The sequence below is a fragment of the Rana temporaria genome, chromosome 5 (assembly GCF_905171775.1).
Source record: "Rana temporaria chromosome 5, aRanTem1.1, whole genome shotgun sequence".
Classification (NCBI taxonomy): Eukaryota; Metazoa; Chordata; class Amphibia; order Anura; family Ranidae; genus Rana; species Rana temporaria.
Window position 1 is genome coordinate 390,353,322 of NC_053493.1, and position 26,657 is coordinate 390,379,978.

General features: G+C 43.2%; 1 protein-coding gene across 1 annotated transcript in view; it reads right to left on the bottom strand.

Moving 5' to 3' along the window:
* Positions 1-3,810: 3,810 nt before the first annotated feature.
* Positions 3,811-26,657, bottom strand: part of COL14A1 (collagen type XIV alpha 1 chain) — a 292,376-nt gene continuing 269,529 nt past the window's right edge. The window contains 7 exon segments of the mRNA XM_040354914.1: positions 3,811-4,302; positions 10,062-10,208; positions 11,045-11,122; positions 12,200-12,388; positions 14,578-14,644; positions 16,848-16,883; positions 26,371-26,442. Coding sequence (XP_040210848.1) covers positions 4,037-4,302; positions 10,062-10,208; positions 11,045-11,122; positions 12,200-12,388; positions 14,578-14,644; positions 16,848-16,883; positions 26,371-26,442 — 855 coding nt within the window. The 3' untranslated portion in view covers positions 3,811-4,036.

Below are 26,657 nucleotides of genomic sequence, written 5' to 3' on the forward strand. Positions count from 1 at the left end.
AATGTACATAGTATATGAGATCACGGAGAATTTTCAGTTCATCAAATAGAAGAGACTCATTTTGCCTCTTGCACCAAGAACCTAAGGTAAGAGAATGGACTGGTGTCCCCAACTTTTGAAATTTTTACAAAACGTCATTGCAGCAGAGGGAAGTATACATTTTATTTTTAGATTAAAACTTTTTTTCTCAATCTAGTCAATAAGCCTGATATAGAACTAACTGCCAATAAACGACTAAAGCTGAACCTGAATTAAACAATGTATTATGTGGGAAGATGCAATTTTGAATTAAATGAAACTTTGCCTAAGTGGAATATGGGAGCTGCCCTCTTTCTGAAAATGCTAGTTACCTGAAATTATGTTGGTTCAGTGCTTTATTTACCTGGAAGAAGTATACAGATCAGGAAAAACAGAATTAAGACAAAAGATATTATATGTACAGTGGGGAAAATAATTATTTGATCCCCTGCAGATTTTGTAAGTTTGCCCACTAACAAAGAAATGAAGGGTCTATAATTTTTTATCAGATGTATTTTAAACGATAGAGACAGAATATCAACCAAAAATCCAGAAAAAAACACAATACAAATGTTATGAATTGAGTTGCACTTCAGTGAGTAAAATAAGTATTTGATCCCTAATCAAAACATGACTTAGTACTCGGTGGAGAACCCTTCTGGTAAGCACAGAGGTAAGACGTTTCTTGTAGTTAGTGACCAGGTTTGCACACATCTCAGGAGGGATTTTGACCCCTTGATAAAATTTCCCAAGTTATGGGGACCCCAACAGTAAAATTAATTTCGTAGTGTGGGTTATTGGCACTTAAGGCAAGACTAGTAATTTGTGCCCCTAACCCAGGGACATTTAGCGCTCCCTGAGTCCCTTCCACTCCTACAGCATTAAAACCTCGTATGGTATATTTTAGGATGTACCACTCTTTCTCTGTTTTCCTTTCTTTCCCTTTTATCCCTCCCTATCCCAATTTCTTGTTTTTTCCCCCATCCCTCTCTCTAGCCATCTTTCTTGTTCTTTCTCTTATTCTTTCTCTCCCTTTTTCTTTGTTCCTCCCCCTCTTTTCTTCTCCCTTCCATGTATTCTCTATTTTTATTCCTCCTCTTACTCTTTGGTGGGGGGAGGTTGAAATGGGATGAGTGGCAGTGCTGGCGGGGAGTTGGGATAAGTGGTAGTGCTGGGGGGAGTTCTGATCAGCCAACTTAGGTGCTCTTGATCAAGGCCATCTGTTGATCTGAGAACTGTAGTGGGGACTTTTAATGGCAACTCTAACCACAGGTAGTGTTACTCACCGTGTCTCCGACTTCACTGTGTCTCTGACTTTGTGGTGTCTCGCAGCAGTGACACCTATGCCGAAATCTGAGGTCTCCTCCAGCCCCTTCTACTTCACATTCTTCACCAGTTAGCTGACCTCTAGTCTCTGTCCCCCAGCCATGCCGTAAACTAAATGGGCAGCCATGAAGAGGCTGAGTGGGAACAGCCCAGCTGGGTGGCCACAAGCTTCTGGGGACAGCCCTGCTGGGCGGTTGCAAAAAGACTGGGAGAGCGGTGCGAGCTTCAGGAACAGCCCAGGATTCGGTGACCCCTGGCAGCCAAGAAACCTTAAGGATCTAGAGAAGATCTGTAAAGAAGAGCGGACTAAAATCCTTTCTGAGATGCATGCAAACCTGGTCACCAACTACGTCATAACTCTGTTCTTGCCAACAAAGGTTTCTCCACCAAACACTAAGTCATGTTTTGCTTGGGGATCAAATAGTTATTTTACGCACTAAACTTATTTTATAGCATTTGTTTTTTCTGGATTTTTGGTTAATTTTCTGTCTCTATCATTTAAAATACACCTATGATAAAAATTATAGACCCTTCATTTTTTTGTAAGTGGGCAAACTTACAAAATCTGCAGGGGATCAAATAAAAAATGTCCCCACTGTATACTTGTTCCAGGTTAGTGACTCAAAGTGCTGATGCAAGAAGGTCAGTATGTCCAACAGGCAACTAGCAACCAACTAGCAACCAGGTTTGTCTTAGGAAAGGTTTCCCTTAAAGAAAATCTTCACGTTAACCTATATATTTTGGGTGAAGGGAGTAGTCTAGCTGTCAGCTTTGCAATCAAAATCCAAATGACCCTGTCAAAGGGAAAGACAAACACTGCTATCTTCTTTTAGCTTTCACTAGCCCCTAGCCCTCATGACCATTATTTAGCCTTAGACAGTTAGGCCCAGATTCTCAGAAGAGATACGACGGCGTATCTCCAGATACGCCGTCGTATCTCTGCGTTGCGGGGTCGTATCTATGCGCCTGATTCTTAGAATCAGTCACGCATAGATTTCCCGTAGATCCGACTGGCGTAACTGTGTTACACCATCGGATCGTAACTGCATATTTACGCTGGCCGCTAGGTGGCCTTTCTGTCGAATTCCACGTTGAGTATGCAAATTAGCTAGATACGCGAATTCCCTAACGTACGCCCGGCCGACGCTGTAAATATACGTCGTTTACGTTAGGCTTGTCCCGGCGTATAGTTGCCCCTGCTATATGGTGGGCATAAGTGCAGCGTAACAATGTTAAGTATGGCCGTCGTTCCCGCGTCGAAATTTGAAAAAGTTACGTCGTTTGCGTAAGTCGTCAGTGAATGGGGCTGGACGTCATTTATGTTCACGTCGAAACCAATGACGTCCTTGCGGCGTACTTTGGAGCAATGCACACTGGGAAATTCCACGGACGGCACATGCGCAGTTCGGGAAAAACGTCAATCACGTCGGGTCACAGTACATTTACATAAAACACGCCCCCTGATCCAAATTTGAATTAGGCGGGCTTACGCCGGCCGATTTACGCTACGCCGCCGCAACTTACGGAGCAAGTGCTTTGAGAATACAGCACTTGCCCGTGTAAGTTGTGGAGGTTTAACGTAAATGAGATACGTTACGCCTGTACAATTTTACGCGAATGTACAAGAATCTGGCCCTTAATGTGCCAAAACAGCATGCAGGTCTAAAGCTTCAAAAGCTTGCAAGCATACATTGGAGACTGAGGATAAGTATGACAGCATAGCAACCTTTGAAAGAGGTTGGCGTTGGTAGTTCCTGTGACCTTCTGATGATCTGCTCCTCTAGCTGATTGGTACAATTGCTGCATCTCAAAATTTGAAGTTGGACACATCAGGGTTGATTTACTAAAGGAAAATAGACTGTGCACTTTGCAAAGTGCCGTTGCTCAGGGCTTAGTAAATTAGCAGAAGATCTGGTGACTACCATCATCCAATCATATGCAATCAAAAATGCTTGAATTTTTTTTTTTTTTTTATCTTCCTTGCACGTGATTGGGTACTCTTTGCAAAGGGAAGCTTTACCTCGTTTACTAAGCTCTGGAGCAAATGCATTTGCAGAGTCGATTTGCCTTTAGTAAATCAACCCCACTGACTATCATAGGCTATCCTATGAAGCCAAGAAAAGCAGCAACTCTTGTATAGCCCAAGGAGGGAGTTTATAGTGCTGCTTCAAATTAACAACCATTTTCATACTCAATGAAGGTGAAGGAACTGTAGGGAAGCGCAATTAAAATTATCTAGAGGTAATTGGACTATTCTTATAAGTTATGATTCCGTTTTTGACTTTATAGGGTTTCTCTTTAGTCTTTATTAATCATTTATATGGCAAATAACTGATACAGAAAACTCCATTTGGCAGAAGGTGTTGTCCACTCTATACCACTAACAGCAGAATTTGTCTACAGTCAATGATAAATCAATCCCAGACGCATCCACATTTACATTAGCAATAATTGTGAAGCAGTCTGTAAAGTTCTACAGGGCTCATGCAAAACCCAAACTGAATCAGCATTTATTCTGTCCACACAGTACATGTTTTTGAAGATATATATTTACTTTGAGACTCTAATTTATGTAAACAATTTCCAAAAACACAAAAAAAGTTACTTATGTACAATGTACTGTATACAATGCGTGGTGGCAGTCACACAAAGGAAGGACGTTTAGCTACTTTAAAGAGTCCATTCATCCCTCTTAAGCTTGTTCCAGAGACTTGGATGATCTTTTTCCAATGCTACGGGACATACGACTGATTCCAGGTGACCTCACCTCCGTAGAGTCCTCCTCCTCTACTGGGGTGAACTCTGGTTGGACGTAACCACCATGTCCATAGGACTCAGGGTAGGCGTTATGGTATTGTCCATAGGGATCTGGTTCTTCGTCATCATCATCATCGTCATAAGGGCTTGCCGGGCCATAGGATTCAGGAGAACCTTGATCTGGTTGTCCCCCATAGCCACCTTCACCCCCACCACCATGTACAAATGATTAAATACATACATGGCAGAGCATATCAAAAATACTAAAACATGAAAACAACTTCTAAATAATGTACATATTTTTTAAATAATGTACTTTAATTTACAACACTCAACAATTAATACAAATAAGACAGGTCAACAGAAACATAGTCGAAGACTAGACAACCGTCACCAGGACATGAAATTCAAGGACATTTACATCGGAAAATGACTGATAGATAGATCACAGTGTCTTGGTTTCTCTCAGCTCTAACACCAAACTGCCAATTTAAGTTAATCAGGTTGCCCCAATAAATGGTCATTGGCTTAGATACTTATATGTCTTTATATATCTTTCCACAATATACTGTATAATGTTCTCAGTTTAAAAAGGAACTTTGCTATGGTAATTATATTTTGACATTTGTAATCACCTATTTATGCTTCTGTTGATTAAATACCCATCATTCACTGCTCACCAAATTAATATGTTTAATTGGGTTTGCCAGTAATGGGCCTTGAATTAGGAGAGGAGATTGTGAGCAGATGTGGCTGACAAAACCATGGATTCCGCCATCTGTAGCTATGAATGTTTTAGGCACTGAGCAAGTAGGAGATCTGTCAGGTTGTAGAACCGTGATGAGTAATAACTGCCTGCCAAGAAAACTGGTTGTACTCTTTAGAGTAAAGCAACCATGGGGGACATTAAGAAAACCAAAGACTAGCTGCACCAAAAAAAGGAAAAGATGCTACATGGAAGTAGTGGTTGTTATAAATGCTTAACAATATACATTTTGGAGTTGTTCTTAAAGTTACTTTCCCCTTTACTTAGTAGGAGAAAATCCTTTTGCCATGCCTCGCTATTGCATTATTCACCCCCTTCCAATCAACTGCTTAGAAAGCACCACTGAGCAATCCTGAAGTTACACCTCCTCGACCTTCTTGGTTTGTCCCAACACAATGAGGCTTGGCCATGGAAACAAACTGAAAGTCAATGCGTTTCTGAGACCAGTCCTTTGGAAAAACCAAGTGGCTACAATTGTATACTCTAAATGGTTTAGCGATGCCTTTTAAACAGTTGATGGGGATATGAAAAAGACACGCCCCCATTAGTCAACAAAAAGGGATGCCAATGGGTTTTCCACTTCCTAAGTGAAATTGATCAGCCTGTTTAAATATACAGAATAATGGGAGTAGTGGAAAACAAGATTCTTCCATTGAAAATCCTCAACTAAAGTCACATAGCAAAGTGTCTTTAAAGTCTTTCACGTATTGGTCAACCTATTTTCCATTGGTGGGTTTGAGCCAATAAGACAAAGCAGATTGTATCACAACTGGTCTTGCTCTTCAATGTTCGTAGTCATTGTAAGGTATTAAGCCTTCTCATTGGAAATGAACAGAAAGTGAATGGGATGAGACGATCAGAAGGATGATGGACCAGAAAGAAAAAACACAAAAGTCAGTACAAAAATACCATAGCACCAACATAAATATAAAAACACAAAACTTACAGAAATTGTACGCTAGAATAACAATCTATCCATTTATGAAAGCTGGTGCAGAAGTAACTGGGCGTGATTGCTGTATACCACAAAATAAAATTCAAGAAATTGTATTTTCGGAAAAAACCTTTGCAGTTACCTAGGCAGCGCTTTTCATAAATATTCAACATTAATGTGTCTTCAAGTTACAACACATTATATAGTTGAGCACACACAAACTAACAATCAAATGAAAGACTTTGCTACAACCAATGTCGGATGTCAATCTTAGAGTGCCTTTTACTAATTTTCAAATCTAAATTCCTGTTTAGGTGCACCTGTAGTGGTGGAGCAAACAATATGCTCTACATTAGGGGGATTAGGCCTCGAATATTTATGTTATAGGATGTTTTCAACAAATAATTACGCTTTAAGCAACCCTGTTGAAAGAAGAGGTAATATACTCACCTCTTCAGCAGCCCACGTATGCCACCAAGGGCCCATTCCAGCTCTGCACCTTCAGCCGCTGTCTTCAGCAATTCTGGGAGGGTTGGGTGTCTGTGTCCCAGGTCATGCACTGTGGTTCTATCCTCCAATCTCCACATCCTTGTTGTGTCCAGTAGTGAAGTAGGCATCAGGGGATAAAACCAGAGCAAGCAGTAGGGGACACGGGCATCCCACACTCCTGGAAGTGTTGAATGCTCAAAAGACTGATAAAGGCTAAAGCCTTGAAAAGGAGCAATGGTAGGAAACACGAGACTCGAGAGGTAAACCAAATAATTTAGTATTTTCTCAAGTGACTGATAGGGTTGCTTTAAATAAAGTCTGGGTGGAATATTAGGGCTACCACTACTAAATTATTTTTAAAGGTTCCATGGTTGACGTGCTGCATCTACCTAATGGGTCACTGTCCCAAATACAAACACGTGGTTTAGAAGCTTGGACCTTAGAATCTATTATCAACAAAATTGTTGAAATCAGAAAGGTTGTCAACCCTAGAATTTACACCTGTCAAAACAAGTCAGCCCAAATATTTTTTTCCTGACAGATTCATTTTCAGTCCCATCTTTTATGCCTCGTACACACGATTGGATATCTGATGGAATCTAATCCGATGGATTTTTTCGTCGGATATCCGATGAAGCTGACTTTCATCAGTATTGCCTACACACCATCAGTCAAAAATCCGACCGCGCCAAAACGCGGTGACATAAAACACTACGACGTGCTGAAAAAAATGAAGTTCAATGCTTCCGAGCATGTGTCGACTTGATTCTGAGCATGCATGGATTTTTGACCGATGGACTTCCACACAGACGATTGTTTTTTTTCTATCGTTTTTTTATCCATAGGAAAAATGTAAAACATGTTCTATTTTTTTTCACAGATGGAAAACAAACCGATGGGGGCCACACACGATCGGTTTGTCCATCGGTCTGTTTTTATCGGACAAACTGATCGTGTGTACAGGGATTTATACGATCAGTGTCTGCCCACTATTTGTATAGTGCAATAGATTGGTTTTCTCTGTAGTGATATCCTCGGGCCTCGTACACACGACCGAGTTTCTCGGCAAAAACCAGCAAGAAACTTGCTGGGAGATATTTTTTTGCAGAGGAAACCGGTCGTGTGTAGATTTTCGTTGAGGAAACTGTCGAGAAACTCGACGAGCCAAAAAGAGAGCAAGTTCTCTATTTCCTCGACGGGAATGGAGAAACTTGCCTTGTCGATTTCCTCGACAGCCTGACAAGGAACTCGACGAGGAAAACTATGTGTTTCGCCCGACGAGTTCCTCGGTCGTGTGTACGAGGCTTCAGATGTTGATGGAAAGTTGAGCATGTCCCTTATTCTCTTGCTTAGTTTCCTTAGTAAGAAGAGGTAATCAATATAGAAACATCCAGGAAAGAATTCAGTAACCTTTAAAGAAGAATTCCAGGTATGGATATATTATACATAGATACTTTGTTCCAGCTTGGCCAATGTTAGCATGTATAAACCATACCTGGCCAATCCCCCTGGAAGCTGGAAGTCAGTAGACAACACTACTTCAGTGATCTCCACTTGCTTGCGGGTCCTGTGCTGTGTGGCTGCCCTGATTCATTTTGAACACAGAAGGTCAGCCACTTGGCATGGCCACCATTCAGAGAAGGCTTTGAATGCAAAGCCTTCTCTGATTGTACAAGGCACAAAGCAAGATGCCACAGCCCCACCTCTCCACCTCGTTCAATGTAACTTTGTATAAAATACCCATACCTGGAATTCTTCCTGAAAGTAAACACTAACAATGAATGTCTCTTATTTGCTTTCTTTTGGTTTGTAAAATACAGTGGAACCTCGGATTACAAGCATAATCCGTTCCAGGAGAATGCTTGTAATCCAAAGTACTCGCATATCAAAGCAACTTTTCCCATTGAAGTCAATGGAAACTAAAATAATTTGTTCCGCATTGACTTCAATGGTATGCAATACCGCATGTGGCCAGAGGTGGGGGGGCGCCAGAGAGCCTCGGAAACACATGGAAAGGTCGAGGACAGCTCGGCTGACCTCGGCAAACCTTGGAAAGGCTCGGGAACTGAGTTTTTCCAAGTCTTTCCAAGCATTTCTGAACTGCACACCGCTTTGGCTTGAATCCTGCTCATTTTGCAAAACAACACTCGCAAACCGAGTTAGGATTTTTAAAAATACAGTGCTCGTATTGCGAAACGCTCGTTAACCGCGTTACTCGCAATCCGAGGTTCCACTGTATACCATTGAAAGCATTTTGTAAAAACAGGCAAATGTCACTACTCCAAACTCTATTTTAAAAATTAGGAATGTTGAAAAAACAGCAAAACACATTTACCAACATTGCAAACCATGCAGACAAAACACGTACAAACACACAGACATGCAAACCACGTTTGCAGTGTCCTATATGGTTAATATGTCACAGATGAACATCAATAGAGAATGTGAGGGGTTTTCATGGTAAACATAATCGCTCCATAAATTTCAAAGTCTAAGCCAAAAGGTTGAGGTTCAAACTTAGAATTCATCAACAAGAAATGGCATGAAGTGACATCAGATCATGTTCAATGAGAGCATGTAACAAAGTAGTATGTGATGACTATGAAAATCAAGAATGGACATGCTATTTGTGAAGACCCAGTGGGACTAATGGGCCTGTTAATATTAGATGCGGGTCATGCTGGTGTTGGTATCTCCGCCTGCTGTAGTGTAGACAATGATGAATTCTACAGCAGCTGAGTAAGGAGGCTCCTAGGCAGGTAAATACGCCCACATACGCCCACATTTTAAAGCCATACCGCAAGAGAACGAAAGGGATAAAAGCCCTTTCTGTCTTCTTGTTGTATATGTCCAATTGGGAAGATTTTCCTCCAGTTTTTCTACCCTTCGGATGTGAGAGGAGATCTTTCCAAAATGAAGTATGAGGCCCCATACACACGATAGAATTTATCCGCGGATACGGTCCAGCGGACCGTTTCCACGGATAAATCCTCTCGAGGATTTCCGCGGATTTCTATGCGATGGCGTGTACACACCATCGCATTGAAATCCGCGCCGAAATCCTCTGGCGATGACGTGTCGCGCCGTCGCCGCAATTATGACGCGGCGACGTGCGCGACGCTGTCATATAAGGAATTCCACGCATGCGTCGAATCATTACGACGCATGCGGGGGATCCCTTCGGACGGATGGATCCAGTGAGTCTATACAGACAAACGGATCCATCCGTTGGGATGGACTCCAGCAGATGGATATGTTCTGCATGTCAGCGAATATTCGATCTGCTGGAATCCATCCCATGGGAGAAATATCCGCGGAAACAGATCCGCTGGCGTGTACACACCATAGGATCTATCCGCTGAAACCCATTTGCTGGGATTTATCTGCGGATGGATTCTATGGTGTATACGGGGCCTGAGAGTTCTTCCTTATTGGAAGATTTCCTCGCTATTCCTGTTCTAGTGACAGGATTTTTCCTTAAACCGCCGACCTTACGCAAGAATGCGGCCGCACTAAACTGGGCTTTTTTCCATGGGGCTGCATATTTGCATATCTCCCTTAGTGCTGGGAGCATGTCTCGCCGAGTCTCACTGAGAGCCCCGGGCCCCGTTCTAACGATCGGAACCCAGAACATCTTATTCCGGGTCACCTGATGGCTATGATAGCCTCTGATTGCAAATACAGCAAAGCTGGCCTACTCTCACAGTGACTCCATGCCTACATAGGGAGCTAAGAAACAATACATTTTAATAACAAAGGACCGGCACTCACCATATCCAGCACACGAGGACGCGTCACAATAACCTTGAGGACCAGGAGGCCCCATAGAGCCAGTATTTCCTGGAGGACCTGGGATACCACGCTGGCCTGGAACCCCAACTGGACCTTGGCTTCCAGTACGACCTTCACCTGGGGATCCTGGACATAAAAACATGTTAAAGCTTATCTAAAGCCGAACAGAGAGGAGGGTTAAAACCACTGTCAGTTTTTTTTTGGCCATCTGTATCTCATTGGGGAGATTTAAATGCACTTAATGTCCTGTGTACTCAACAGGAAGTGAGAAGGTATTTTCCAATGGGGGGGAGGGAATACTATTAGTTGTCAGAAAAAAATTCCCCATTGAATGATTTCCCCTCTATTCCTGTTTTGGTAGCAATTCACCTTACACTTCAAGTGACACTGGTGATCAGGTCAATTTGAGAGAATACATTTTCCTAACAGGGACACAAACATAAATAAAAGCTTGACGGTTCTAACTTCTCACCGCTTTATGTACATCTACAAAAAATGGCATGTCAATTACTTTATTAGAAATGGCATCCAGCAAGAATACTGATTGCTTTGCCTGACATACATCTTGCCACTAGAGGGAGCACATTTAAATCTAATATACTGTATGTAATACAACAATATAAATATGGTATAGGATGTTAAAATGTTAAAACCTCACTTTGCAGTAATTACGAAAAATGTATAAAGTAATTATTAATATTTCAAAAACCTTGCTTATAGATGACATTCTCCCCCCCCCCTTCCCTCCCCAAAAAAAAGAATTAATTGTAATCTGTTTATATATTTTGGTCTTTTGAAGGCTGAGAGGTCTAAAGCAAACAAAGGGGATTTTTATCCTCTCTTCTGGGATCAGTTAAGCGGAACCTGTATATTGTTTTGCCCCTGGCTTTATGAGAATTTGGCATCACCTGAATGTATTCATGTTCCCTGTATAAGGTGTTTGCTCCATTTTGTTTTCTTACCTGGAGGCCCTGGGGGACCCCTGGGTCCTTGTGTTCCTATTCCAGAGTTTCCTCTCTCTCCCTTTTCACCAGTTAAACCTGTTATATAAGAAGACGTTATTTAACCAACTGACCATTAATTTATTATTGGTTCATTTAGTCAATTATTGGCTCAGTGATTTCAATTATTGAGTCATTCATGCATTGAGTCTTGAGATTTATTTCCTTGCAGAGCAGCAGGAGTGGTAGTGCTTTATATGATCACCCTGACCCTTCTTACTGCTTTTTCATGTCAATGGCCCAACAATTTCCTGGTTGTCATATGTCAAACGTGTCACTGCAGCACAAGTGATACGTTACCCACCACTCACATAGTCACCCACAGCCTATATCAAAGAAACAATGGCATCAGATTAGGAAGAAGACCCTGACAAAATGGCCACCAGGATTGGCCTCTGCAGACATCATTCAATACACTGTCCACAATTTGGGCTGCCCATTTTCTAAGAGAGAATATTGACTTCTACACATGCTTCTCATACCTTCTTTAGAGCAACAGAGCTGGCAGTCAGTAGTTAACATGACAGTCACCCATTTAAAGAGACACTGTCAGCTTGCCCAACCCCAGATTTATAATCCTTTTTACAGCTATTCCCTGCCTATTGGTGCATATAAAGAGTGGTGATGTCACTTCCTGCATCAGGTGACATGCTCAGGTCCGCCTTTAGCTGCTAGATCCCCAATAGCCCGAAGCACTGAATATTTTATAGTGATAGAAGAAGCAATGGGGGAATGTTATGAGGGTGAGCTAAGGTATTTAGATGGCCTTGAACAAACTCTGTCACTTTGAGACAAGTCTGATTGGGTCTCTGTAGGCCATTTTTGGCAAGACCAGATAGATGCCCACTAGCTGATAGATTGCAGTAGTAACACTGATCAGCCATGTATAGAAAACCCAAGATAAGTTTGCACCTCTCTGTTTCTTCTTCCTCCGCTCTTCAATACAATAAATTAGTCAACAGAGATGACATTGCAGGTTTATGGGGGACTCTGCAAAGCTCAGCATGAAGTCAAATAGTGCTGACGTGTATAACCTTCTAATGCAATGTAATTTTTCTAACACTGGAGTGTAGTTATCTGTCCACTTGACAAAAATAATGTCAGACTATCACTTACCTCTATCTCCAGGTGTTCCTGGTGAGCCAGGGCTGCCAGGGAATCCTGGTCTTCCAGAAGATCCTTGTTCTCCAGGGGGACCTTGTGGGCCTTGCGTACCTGGCTGTCCTGGGGGACCAGGGATACTTCTGACTGATACAGACTGACTTGGTACTTGGTTCAGGAGTGAATTAAACCTGGCCATATGACCTAGAAAAAAAACAATGACATCAAGTTTAATGACATCAAAAACAATCAGACTTGATAAAAAAAAAGTCAGCTATGGATTGCAAGAATGTGAGCAAGCTTTGCTGCACAATTCTAGCACTTTGTGTTCTTCACATACTGAGCATGGACCTATGCCTTTGCTGAAATCTTTTAAAATGAACACAACATGGGTTCATGAGTTTTTCATAAACCAGTGCTAAGTGCTAGAGATCTATGAAATACTGCTGTACCAACATCCCTTAAAAAAACATACACAATATATAAGCTGCCACTGCTAACTTCAATGTTATTCATAGCATTGCACCAAAGCACCATAGCACCAAAGTCAAAAGTCTCGGAGTCATCTTCGACACCTACATGACAATGGATGCACAAATAGGGTCAGTAGTCAGCGGATCGCACCATCTGCTGCGCCTACTACGCAGACTTATTCCATTTATTCCTAAAGAAGACATAGCCGTTGTGGTGGGAACAATTGTTAACTCCAGACTTGACTATGCAAATGCCCTTTACCTCGGACTCCCAAAGTACCAAATCACCCGCCTGCAGGTCGTTCAGAATACGGCCATGCGACTTGTGACTGGGAAAAAAACGTGGGAATCAATCTCACCCTCACTGAGAAGCCTTCGCTGGCTGCCAGTGAAAGACAGAATTACTTTCAAAGCACTCTGTCTGATGCATAAATGTATTTTGGGAAATGCCCCCAAATATCTATGCGAAAAAATAAAAGCTTACGACCCCAATCGCGTTCTGCGATCCTTCAACCAAAATCTACTCCAAATGCCCAAAACCAGATACAAGTCCAAAGGAGAAAGAGGATTTGCTGTCCAAGGCCCTAGAAATTGGAACACTTTACCAACTTCCATTCGTTTGGAGGAGAACCACTTGGCCTTTAGGAGAAAGATCAAAACCCATCTCTTTTGAGGTCAAAGGAGAAATGGTCAAACAAGCGCCCAGAGGCGATTCAGTTCGCATGTGCAGCGCTATATAAGTTTTTCACTCACTCACTCACTCATGAACAAGCTTTATCCACCAGCACACCATGGAGCGACATAAATAGCGTCCAAACGGATGTTTTATTGCATGATCACAACACAAGGAGAGTGCAACGTTTCGGAGCCGCGCAGGGCCCCTTCGTCAGGCATGTGATAGATCGTATCACATGCCTGACGAAAGGGACCTGCGCGGCTCCGAAACGTTGCACTCTCCTTGTGTTGTGATCATGCAATAAAACATCTGTTTGGACGCTATTTATGTTGCTCCATGGTGTGCTGGCAAATATTCCTACTGTAATGTGTACCAGTATCCAGCTGGTTGTTGCTACAGGCACCCAAGAGCGGATCCAGGAAAGTGTGCGATGGGAATATGAAGTATAAGCCTTATCCACCAATCACAATGTATCCCTATTATAGGAATTTCAGTAAAACTTCCTGAGTAGGTGAGAGTTTCATGTGTTCCAGTGGTGCTACAAAAGAGCAGTGGGTAAGGACCCCAAGAGGAATAGGAGAAAAAGTCACCCCTACATATCTACAGGAATTGGGGCCTGGTCTCTGTTGACCCCACCGCAAAAAAAAAAAAAAAACATTCAGCATCGCAGACAAAGTTAGGACACTGCCTAATTGTGTGCACCAAAGTGGTATCAGAAGTTATGAATTGAAGTTCTGACTATGTGTTTTGATAAATTCACCATCCTTCACCCAAGGTTCTCTAGGCATGGCCTTGGTAGGTCTTCTAGGGCCAACCACCTTGTACAAGACTTGCCAATGTTTTTTTTTTCAGGTTTGGATAGAGAAGGGAAGAGTTAAAATACCTGCCAGGCTTTTATTTCTGTATTTGCCCCCCTGCTTCCTGCCCCTTTGATATCAGGACAAGAAATGGGGGTTGTCACCACAGCAGAAAGCTAAAGACAACCACAAAAAACATTGTCAGACGTTCTAACTTTAAAAAAAGTCCCTTTCCAACAGTGATGAAAAAATCTCCCCCAGCAAGAAAAGCCTGAATGAGGCTTTAATTCTTCACTAAAAACAAGGTAAAAAAAAATTGATATGGCGTGGAAAGTTTTCTACCGATAAAGAGGATCTAAAGACTGTGCTTCCTCTTTTACGCTGTGTACATTAAAAAGGTAATTTTTATTTTTCAGTAAAGGATGCTAATATGTGTTATATACTTACTCTGTATGATTTGTTCACACACTTGGCGAGCGATTGCACGCACCATGTTCTGTGACTGGGTGTCTCCCTGCAATAAAAGTAATCAAATTATTTTGCTGCCATCTTCTTCTGGGTCCCATCAAGTATGGTCTTGCTCATTCGATTTTTAATACGAATACTGTACTAATTTTACAGTATGTACAAGACTTAAGGTTGGTCGTTGGAGTTCAGGATTGGAGAAAGATTCCACCTCCTAGACTGAAAGTGGAATATCACCTAAATTCTGTACATTATTCATTGTAAGATTAATCAGTGATATTCCAACCTGGGAAATATTGAAGACATTTGTTTTACATTGTTCTAGAATTATTATTATTATTATAACTTGCTATTACAAATAAGACAATCTGGAAGCCCTAAGAACAAGTTGGGAGCTCCAGCAGAGTAGTGTTGCCCAACCTTGTAGGTCTTCACACCTCTCCTCCTGTAGATGTGTTTACAGATTCTAAAGTCACATCTAAACCGGAAAGGGTTGTTAAAAGCCTTGTGGCTCATTTATAAAACCAAGCAAGCTACAGATGTTTTTCCAGTTTGCTTATAAGCACATCATTGGGTCATATATGCCAAAAAAAAAAGAATGGTAAAATGTGGAGAAAAAGGGAATTCAAGTTTATTCTACATATAACATAATGTGAACACATGGCTGGAAAATAATGAGGAGAAGCAGTGGTCTAGCCCCCTGACTCTCACAGGACCAGTGCAGGCCCCTCATCTGTACCCTCTGTGCTTAGATCTTACATCTAACCTTGTGACAGTTTATTACTTTAAAGAGGATCTTTAAACTTTTTAGTGTTTTTAGTAGTGCTGTCAGTTAAACGCGCTATTAACGGCGTTAACGCAAACCCATGTTAACGCCGTCAATTTTTTTATCGTGCGATTAACGAGGCGGCGTTCGGGGGTTATACCGGGATGATGCCTGCAGCCGCAGGCATCATCCCGGTACCGTTGTTTAGAGCGGGCGATCGGCTATCCAAACATAACAACCGATGCGGCTAAAAGCCGCTCGGTTGTTATGCCGGAGGAGCGGGAGGGGACATCCCCCCCTCCCGCCACCTTTCGCCGCTCTGACCGGGCCTCCCGTCCCACCGGGAGACCCGATCCTAGATCCGCCGCCTTCTGTGTCCAGGTTGGAGACTGACACTAAGCCGTAAGCGGCTTTGATTCAGTCTCCGCATTGAAACCACGGAAACGGCGTCATGACGTCACGTGCCAATGGCGCCGGATTTAAAAAAGTACACAGTATTCAGAATCGCCGTTTTCGGCGATCTGAATACTTTGAAGTGCAAAGGAGGGCTCGGAGGTCTTTTAGACCCCCGATCCCTCCATAAAGAGTACCTGTCACCACCTATTGCTGTCACAAGGGATGTTTACATTACTTGTGACAGCAATAAAAGTGATCAAAATGTAAAAAAATTAAAAAACACAATTTAATATTATAAAAAAAAATAAAATAAATAAGAAAACAAACAAAAAAATGTTTTAAAGGGTGAACCTCCTTAATCGCGCGAATAATCGTGAGTTAACTATGACATTAATGCGATTAATCACGATTAAAAATTTTAATCGCTTGACAGCACTAGTTTTTAGACATACATGGGAACACAATTGGCTAATGACTGGCCTACCAAAACAATCTTTTTAATCTGGGTTAATGTTTTAAAGCTAAACACAGAGATTTGATAATTGATATCAGTGGGAGGAATATTGCCCCATCGTTGGTATAGGTAGGAAGAATAGTGCCCCATAATTGGTATCAGTTGGAGGAGTAGTGCCCCAACACATCATTTGTATCAATAGGAGGAATACTGCCCCATTATTGGTATCGGTGGAAAGAATAGTGCCCCGTCATTGGTGTCAGTGGGATACCAATGACGGGGGGCCAGATAAAGGTTAGCAAGTGGCTGCACCTGATCCGCAGGCCGCAGTTTGGGGACCTCTGCCCTAGACTTAAGTGCAGTAAATATGCCTGGAGTGGGGCTTTAAAAAAAACTTGTTTCAATGTATAGTTTGTAATTGTCAATGTACATTGTGGCAACCCTTTTTAAATCCATTGGAAACAACAAAATCTTGATAGTAATGATTGGTAATCAGAGGCTATGGGTCCTATACGACATAGGCTAGGAACAGTATTATTATTATTTTTTGGAACAAGTGAGAGGTAATTTATCATACAATGACAACACATCAAGGTAAGGTAGTTTTTCTTGGATATCATTTGATAAACTACTTACTCTTTCTCCTCTTTCTCCTTTTACACCAGGAGAACCCTGAGGGGATAAAAACACATTATTATAATCATCATAATCATCATCATCATCATCACAGACATTATACACCAACCTTTCTCAATCTTTTTACCCCAAAGTAATCCTTGAAATAATTCTCAGATCTGAGGGAACCCCTTCTGAGCTTAGTCCATTGAGAGTCATTGGGAGAACATTAGGAAACCCATTATAGTGATGTTCAGAATGACACCCTAATGCCGCAAACACACGGTCAGACTTTTGATCGGCAAAACTCAGTTGGAATTTGCGACTGAAAAATAGAGAACCTGCTCTCTACCTAAAGACCGTCGGAAATTCAAACGGAAAAAGTCAGATGGGGCATACACATGGTCGGAATATCCGATAGAAAGCTCGAAAATTCCGACCGTTTGTACGCGGCATTACAGTCAGCTCAAAGGATCATTGGTGGAGACAACACCACTTGGTTGGCTCTACCAAGTGGCATTGAACTTGAAACTATACCGATACCATCAGATGGGAGGTTGATCCAAAGCTTAAGGAACCCCTAGCAATCTCTGGGGGAACCCTAGTTGAGAATGGTGGTTATACAGCAACAATAAGTTATTGATCTGATTAACTTTTTACTACTAGTAGTAATACTACTACAGCGATATGCTTTTTGGAAATCTGCAAATGTGCACATGGTCAGTGTTGGAGCTTATACAGGGTTTCTTCCCTCCCCCATATGGCAGTGTTTGGGCACTAATGTCTAAGCACTGTATCCTGGGGGGAAGAAGAGATGGTCACATGTTTCACCATACTTAGAAGTACTGGGTATTTCCAAGGTATTTGATGATGAACGCGAAGTACGATCATGGCCAAGATAAGAACAGCAAGAGGAAGGAGGGCGGGTGTCCCTCTGTCCTTTTAAGCATACCTTCAGAACCCATTTTCAGAGAAAGGTGTATAGCTTTGATCCACTCCACATTAGTTTATTTTAGATTGTAAGCTCTTTTGTTCATGAGTGTTGATTCTTGTATGTTTTCATTATAATAGTATTCAGGGGCGGACTGACAACTCATGGGGCCCTCAGGCAATAGGAGATTGTGGGGCCCCCGCTCAATAGGAGATTATGGGGCTGCCCGGGCAATAGGAGATTATGGGGCCTCCGGGCAATAGGAGATTATGGGGCTACCCGAGCAATAGGAGATTATGGGGCCCCCAGGCAATAGGAAATTATGGGGCCCCCAGGCAAGATTATGGGGTCACACAGTACTGTATACATACACACATACAGTATACATACACAGTATACACACACAGACACAAAATATACACACAGTATACATACACACAGAATACACATACAGACACACAGTATACATACACACACTGAGAAGGTACTGGAGAGGCGGGGCAGCTATAATCTTGGAATTTTTAGACCAAAAGGGTGTTAGTAAGAGTCGGTTCACACTGCAGCGGCATGACTTCGGGGGCGACTCTGCAAGTAGTCCTGAGGACGACTTGCAGACGACTTCCTGAGGACGACTTCAGAGGCGATTTGCAAAACGACTTCTGTATAGAAGTCAATGTAGGTCGCCCCGAGCCGCCCCCGAAGTCGTACAGGAACCCTTTTCTAAGTCGGAGCGACTTGCGTCGCTCCTATTAGAACGGTTCCATTGCATTCAATGGGACGCGACTCGTCAGGCGGCTGAGCCGCCTGACGTGTCGCCCCAGTGTGAACCGGGTCTAAGGGACATTTCAGGGACAGATGTAAAAAAACACTGATTTTTACATACTGTCCCTGGTTTTACTGAGGCTGGCAACCCTGATGGGACCCCCTAGTGGCATGGGGCCCTCGGCAGTGCCCGAATGGTCAGTCCGCCCCTGATAGAATTGCACTTTAGGTTGTCACTTTGCAGTGTTACCTAATATGCCAGTGCCATATAAGTAACAATCACAATACCAGAAAAAATACATAAAAAACTATTTTATTCCTTTATATGTCTTTTAATATAAAGTGAAACTAGTTTTGACTTGATAATGATACTCTGTGACGGCATCCTCAAAGGATTCTCCTAAAATACCAGCGTTGCCAATGATGATTAATCAGGACCGTGTATGTGTCTTCTCAATCATGAAATATGTCTTTGTCTCAATTTTATATCCAAACATCATGGCTCCCCCAGCAGTTGCTTCACGTCACGGTTATCATTTTCTGGAATGTTTGCATTAGAATAAATTACTCTGACAAGATGTTATTGGAAGGACCAATGGAGTTTTCCATTTGCCACAAATAACACAAGTGGGGCAGCTGGTTTTTCTCAAGTCTGTTATGGCAAATATGTATTTTATGTGAAGTACACAGGAATATCTGAGGTCATCTCATCTTATCATAAAGAGCTAGTGTTTGTACTACACAGGGTAATCGGGGTAAACCATGTGGGTTAGAAAGGATCAATCATCAGATATTTTTTTAGAATGATGTAGAGAGGTAAGCAATAGCACTTAAATGTATTTTATTACCATGGTTTTAAAGTACATTTGCCCCCTTCCCTCGCTCCCTATGCTATCCTAAATCTGAATTCTCCCACCCAGGTGTTGACTGCATTGACCAACAAATTCAGCATGGTGCTTAGACTTTAAATGGGACTCTGTTTCAGCAGTACAGGTATTCTGCATTCAGGTCTATGAAGTGTTCGAGTTGAAAACCCATAAAAAAAAGCAGCCCGGTTTGGTGATCAACTTGTAATTTTGGGAACCACAAATACGGGAAAGTATGTGGTCACTAATATTATTCAGTAAGCAGTGAGGTGGGGAGCTGAAATGACACCCTGCAGAGCTCAGTGAGGAGAGCTCTAAGAGCTGATTGGAGGAAAGGGACAACCCCCCCCCCCCTTTCACACAGCACCCAGGAACAGAGCTGGGACTGTCAATCACAGAGTGTGTGCTGGAGATTCCTCCTCGTCACCATTTTTCTCTCGGTGTTAGGAAAGGTTGTCAGAAGTGACTCGTGTTGATAGCAGAGGAAGGAAGCAGCAGACAGAAATTACACTTAGTGCTCTTTATTGAGACAAGCACACACTATAAAGGGATATGTTTTGTTCATATATTTAATGTCTGAGGTTTACAACCACTTTAAGGCAAAATAAAAAATATGCAGCACATATATGCAATACATTCACATTTTCCTGTGTTTTGTCCCTTTAAAGACCCTGCAGAATAATGTCCTGTAAGCTGCCAGAAATGCACTCAGCTGCTAAGTGCTATTTTGGACTGCCAATACACAACATTTTTGTGGACTGAGTGGTGTCAGCCCTGCCCAGTGTCATGTGCTGAACCACTCAATCACTACTACTTTCAGATAGACTCCACAACAATAATTATTCTGAAGTCCAAGATAAGAACTAAAGTAAACAAAAAAACTCCAGTGAAAGCGTTATATAGCTGGATTCAGAAAGGGCGTCCTAACTTTGCGGCGGCGTAGTGTATCGTGTTTACACTACGCTGCCGTAAGTTAGCGAAGCAAGTACATGATTCACAAAGTACTTGCCTGCTAAGTTACGGCGGCGTAGCGTAAATCGGGCGGGCGTAATGGCGCCTAATTCAAATTTAGCTGAGGGGGCGTGTTTTATGGTAATGGGGGGTGACCTTACATGATTGACGTATATGAACATCCGCTGACACCCGATCTTGCCCACTTCCGCTATGCTCCGATTCAGCAGACGGAGGAAAACCCTATTTTTCTTTCCGTCTGCGGATCGGGTGAACACCGACATACGGTCCGTGTTCATCCGATCCCCCCATAGGGGTGGGCGGAGAAAAGACAGGGCGGTCCCTGCACAGTGTGCGGGGACCGCCCTGTCATCCGCCGGCTGGGGGGATCAACGGAGCGGTCCCCGCTGAGCAAGCAGAGGTTCACGATCCGCCCCGTGTGAAAGGGCCCTTAGGGTCTGGAGAAGGGCTGGTGCGAGGGCCACATGAAATGGCCTGGAGGGCCAGATTTGGCTCGCGTACACCTATGCTGTAGGGTATGGAAATCTTATCTTTTAATTGTTAAAGATTTAAGAAGGGATTGTATAACTGTAAAGTCAGACAGCAACCAAAACATGTTTTCAAGTTTAAATGACAGGCCACTCCCTTTCCTGTTTTAATTGGGATAAAGAGAGAGGCCCGGATTCAGATACATTTTCGTATCTATCGGCGGGCGTAGCGTATCTCAGATACATTACGCCGCCGTAACTTAGGGCGCAAGTTTCGTATTCAGAAAGAACTTGCACACTAAGTTAAGGCGGCGTAGCGTATGTGGTCCGGCGTAAGCCCGCGGAATTCAAATTATCCATGCAGTGGGCGTGTTGTATGGTAATGAAGGCTGACCCCACGTTAATGACGTTTTTAAATAACGGCGCATGCGCCGTCCGTGAACGTATCCCAGTGCGCATGCTCCAAATTACGCCGCAAATAGGCAATGCTTTTGACGTGAACGTAACTTACGTACAGCCCTATTCGCGAACGACTTACGCAAACGACGTAATCGACGGAAAATTCGACACTGGCCCGACGTCCATACTTAGCATAGGATACGCCTCATATAGCAGGGGTAACTTTACGGCGGAAAAAGCCTTACATAAACTACGTAAAAAAATGCGCCGGGCGGACGTACGTTTCTGAATCGGCGTATCTACCTAATTTGCATATTCCTTGCGTAAATCTACGGAAGCGCCACCTAGCGGCCAGCGTAAATATGCAGCCTAAGATACGACGGTGTAAGACACTTACGCCGGTCGGATCTCAGGGAAATTCTGGCGTATCTAGCTTTCTGAATACAGAAAGAAGATACGCCGGCGCTTCGTAGCACTTACGCGGCGTATCAATAGATACGCCGGCATAAAGGCTATCTGAATCCGGGCCACAGTCTATAAACTCTTAACACTCTTTGCACATGACTTATTTTATGGCCTGTCAAAGTCATTGTCAAATAATTAATCCTTGGATGTTATTAATGAAACAAATCCACTTCAAATAATAATAACCAAAAAAAAAAAACTAAATTTTAGTACTTCACCTTGAAAAAAATATTGCGGTGTAATTATCCCGCACGCCACCAATTACAGGCGTTGCCCCAGGTGCCGCTGAGACAATGGAATATTGTGAGGGTTGCTCTGACAGCTGAGCGGTGGGACAATGTACAGATCTCCCCTGTATGGGATCCCCTCAGCTTGCCAGTCTGGGGCCACTTCCTGCCCCCTTGCATTGCTCCAGGCATTTCATATTTTTACAGGCTTTACATAAGTCCCGGGAAAGCTGGTAAAACACACTTCTATTTATTTATCCTTTTTCCTTTTCCTTTTTTCCTGTAAGGGCTAGATTGAAATAATATAAAGGGGATTCTGTGTCCATACCACAGCTGTGCCTATTATTAAAAAATGGATTCAAATAAAGGTAACGAGGTACCAAATAGGAATAACCAATATTATTTATCTATATAGATCAAATAAGAGACTCAAAAGAAAACTTCTCTTTGCTTGAAAAAATAAAATAGCATATAAAATTGCTACAAACGCCATTCGCCGAACTAGAGCAATTGTTTTTTTTTTTTTCATTTTTTGCACACATAAAATTATTTGAAACCCCTAGATTTTTATATATTTTCTGAAAGGAAAGGACCTGTAGGATAAAAAGATATACTATTAGCTAGATTCAGGTAGGGCGCGCAACTTTAAGGCGGCGTAGCGTATCGTATTTACGCTACGCCGCCTTAAGTCAGAGAGGCAAGTACTGTATTCACAAAGTACTTGCCTCCTAACTTACGGTGGCGTAGCGTAAATGCGGCGGGCGTAAGCGCGCCTAATTCAAAATAGGCTGAGGGGGGGTGTTTTATGGTAATTTGGGTTGACCTGACGTGATTGACGTTTTTTTGGAACGGCGCATGCGCCTTCCGCCTACATATCCTATTCTAACAATACATTGAGAAGACTGATTACACTGCGGGTATGCTATTTTTTTTTTTTTTTTTCGTACATACCTCGTTATCGTCGTTTCATCCCTCGGCTTCCGGGTATGATTCTTGCCGGACTGGGCGTTCCTAGTTGATTGATGTTCCTCCGACCGGCGCATACTGCGCATCACGACTTTCCGACAGAAGCCAAACGTCATTGCGCAGGCTCCGTATAGAGTCCGATCTATACGGCGCAGCGACGTTCGGCTTCTTTCGGAAAGTCGTGCCGCGCAGTATGCGACTAAAACTAAAATGCCATTTTAGTCCTAAGACTAAGGCCCCATACTCACGAGCAAACATGTCTGCTGAAACTGGCCCGCAGGCCAGTTTCAGCAGACATGTTTGGTCGTGTGTGGGCGCGAGCGGGCCGAATTCCAGCAAACATTTGCCCGCCGGGCCTTTTCCCAGCAGACAAATATTCCTGGACTTGTTTTAAAACAGTCCGCTGGAATTCTGCCCGCTCGGACATGTACGGTCGTCAGTACAGACCTACCGTACATGTCCAGGCGCCCGCCGTCCCTCGCATGCGTCGAATGACTTCGACGCATGCGTGGAAGCATTTTAAAGGCGGGCCGCCCACGTCGCCGCGTCATTGTCGCGGCGACACCGCGTCATCGACGCGGCGACACCGCGGACACGCCCCGCGTATTGTTTACGCGCGGACTTCTGTACGATGGTGTGTACAACCATCGTACAGAAGCCCTCTGGCAGACATGTATGGTGAAAACGGTCCGACGGACCGCTTTCACCATACATGTTTGGTCGTGAGTACCCGGCCTAAGACTAAAACTAAATCGAAATTTGCTGCCAAAATTAACACTGGTCCCCTGGCGGCACTCCTTCTCCTCATCGAAGGCCCTCGCTGAGAGATGCTTTCCATGGGGACACTCGTGTGGGCACGCTCCCAAGTCCTGCTGCTGCATCCATTGACACAGACAGCAGTGCAGTACTCAGCCTCCCCCCCCCCCCCCGTGTCACTGGATTTGATTATCAGCAGCGGGAGCCAATGGCTCATGCTGCTATCAATCTGTCCAATGAGGACCTGAGACAGGTTTTTCACCTTAAAGTGGTTGTAAACCCACTTTTTTTACTTTTGCCTACAGGTAAGCCTATAATAAGGCTTACCTGTAGGTATAAAGAATATCTCCTAAACCTGTACGGTTTAGGAGATATTCCCCTCGCAATGCGCCGCTGATTGCAGCGGCGCATGCGCAGGGGGGGATCCTCGGCTGAATGGCCGGCCCCGCCGACCCATGCCGGAAAGGAAATCTCCCGCGCGCAGCCGCTCCAGCCAATCACAGCTCTGGAGCGGCGATACCCGGAAGACACGCTTGGCTCGGCTCGACGTGGACCAGGTAAGTTCCCTACCTCGTTCCGAGGTAAGTATTTCATAATGAGCTAATATGCGGTGCATACTAGCTCATTATGGCTTTTGCCTTGCAGGTGTAAAAAAAAAAAATGTATATGCGGGTTTACAACCGCTTTAATGCATAGAATAGAGGGTTTACAACTCTTTTAATAGAAAATGTGAAATGTATGAATCACAATTTAAAAACTTTTTGGGCTTTTTCTACCCTTGAAAAGTGATATATCAACTCAATGTCTGTACATATATATACATTTTTTTTATAGTGTATAGTGTAGAACAATACATATCCCAAAAGTAAGAAGATTATTTCTCATTTTAGGATGAGTGGGTGGAACCAAGAAAATCATTCCTTGACACCCTAATGGGCAAATACATAGCAAGAAGTGCTACTGTATAGTACAAATATAGTCTAATAATAAAGTGCAATTTATTTCAGACTGCATATCCTTCTGCAGATTTCTCGAGAAAATATTTTTGGAGAATCTGTTGCAGGTTTTTTTTTTCTATAATCAAATTTCTATTGAGTTTTGCCAAAAAAAAAAAAGACAATAAAAATGCAGAATAACAAAAAATCCACAGATAAAAATGGTGTTCACATTTGGTTCATATATCAGCAACAGGTCTAACAAAGCCAAACTACAGGCAGTATACACAAGCCAGATACGTAGCAATCCATGAAAAGCACAGAGATCCTCCACTTGTCCTCATACCTTCGTCAACATGGGTGTGGGTCACTAGGGGGAAATGGACCCAGATACAGTATATTTCACAACTTCATCAACATACCTGGGCAGACCTGAAGTGTATAAGTGTATATACAGGGCTGTTTGAAGTAATTTGGGGGCCCCAAGCAAAATGGGGGCCCCCTAAGCACCCCCCTTGCACGCAAAGCCAACGTTAGCGCTACACTAATTTTTTACACCCATGTTCTTACTCCTCCCCCCCCCTCCCTAGTCGATATGTTTTTCTATTCTCACCTCCCCTTCTTCCCTGTAGGCTGCCGCTGTAGCGTGGCAGACCTCCTCTTCCTCCCGTCAGTCCGGTGTTTTATCATTATGGGTCCCCAGTCCCCTATCAGATAGTGGCCAGGCCGGGGACCGCGCGGTACAGGAGATTCAGTTTCCTGTGTTCCCAGCCGGACTAAAAGGAAGTGAGCTCCCAGTGTGCACTTCCTGTCAGGACCGACAGGACTCCAGGAGGAAGGAAGAGGAGCTCGGCCACGCTACAGCCTGGGAAGGGGAAGTTGGGGGCCCCAGGCCAGCTCGGGGCCCAAAGCAATTGTTTGTTTTGCCTGTCCTGTAGCAACGGGCCTGGGTATATACAATGTACTGATGCACATCAGACGAGGCACCATAGTCATAAGGGGAAAAGAATATGGGGAAAGGAGAGGAGGGACTTAGAAAAGAAGGAAGAAATGAGAACAGGAAACAACCCTAGCCATCTAGTGTCAGGTACTTCTATGACGGGGTCGTGTATCAATAGTGGACTTGTCAGGGGTCAATATCCAACCTGAATGTTGCAGTTTCTTATCCGGAAATCCTGACACTAGCAGCCATTCCCGTTTCAGGCTGATAATGCTAAGCCTTTGGCTCGTAATTAGCAGCAGCATTGTCAGCCAGACCCGCATGCTCCATCAGTTCCCTTATGGGCTACCTATAAGGTCTATCAGATAGGCAACCCAACAGCGATCTAAAGAAGCTCTCACACAGGCTAACAAAGCTACTACCAATTGTGAGGCAATGGCTTATCGTGGTTGATTTTCAGGTTAAAAGCAACAGATTTATTCTAATGGTTTTTCTTACACTCAGACGTAAGGATTACATATATGTTTTTTTACAGGTAGTTTAGATATACGGTACTTTTTTGCTACATCTTGCCATCACTAATATTTTCCAAGATAAAAATTCCAGAAAGCTTCAGTAGGAGATTTATGTTCTCTTTCATCTGCGTAAGTCAACATTTTTCAGCCATATAATTTTCGGTATTTGGATTTTAACACTGATATGTGTTACTTAGAAGAACACATGTAATCCCGCATAACCAATAAGTTGAGCTGCAAAAGGTCATAGGCTGTGTCTCATACACACTGAATAAATAGTTCTGTACCTTATCAATACTACATATATTTGAACATGAATCAGTTCACTGATTAGTCGACTTACCTGTGGTCCGCTATCACCCTGACGTCCTGTGCCTCCTGGAGAGCCTGGAGATCCCGGATTACCTGGTGCACCCTGTGATAGGAGACAATGCAAGTTATATACAAAAAGGGGGATTTCAACTTCCTTTTTTTCCAAATAAATCACTTGTATCCTTTTATGAACACACAGAGGCCCGGATTCACGTAGCACTTACGCCGACGTATCTCGAGATACGCCGCGTAAGTGCACATATGCGCCGTCGTATCTATGCGCCTGACTCTGAAAGCAAGATACGCCTGTAAATAGGC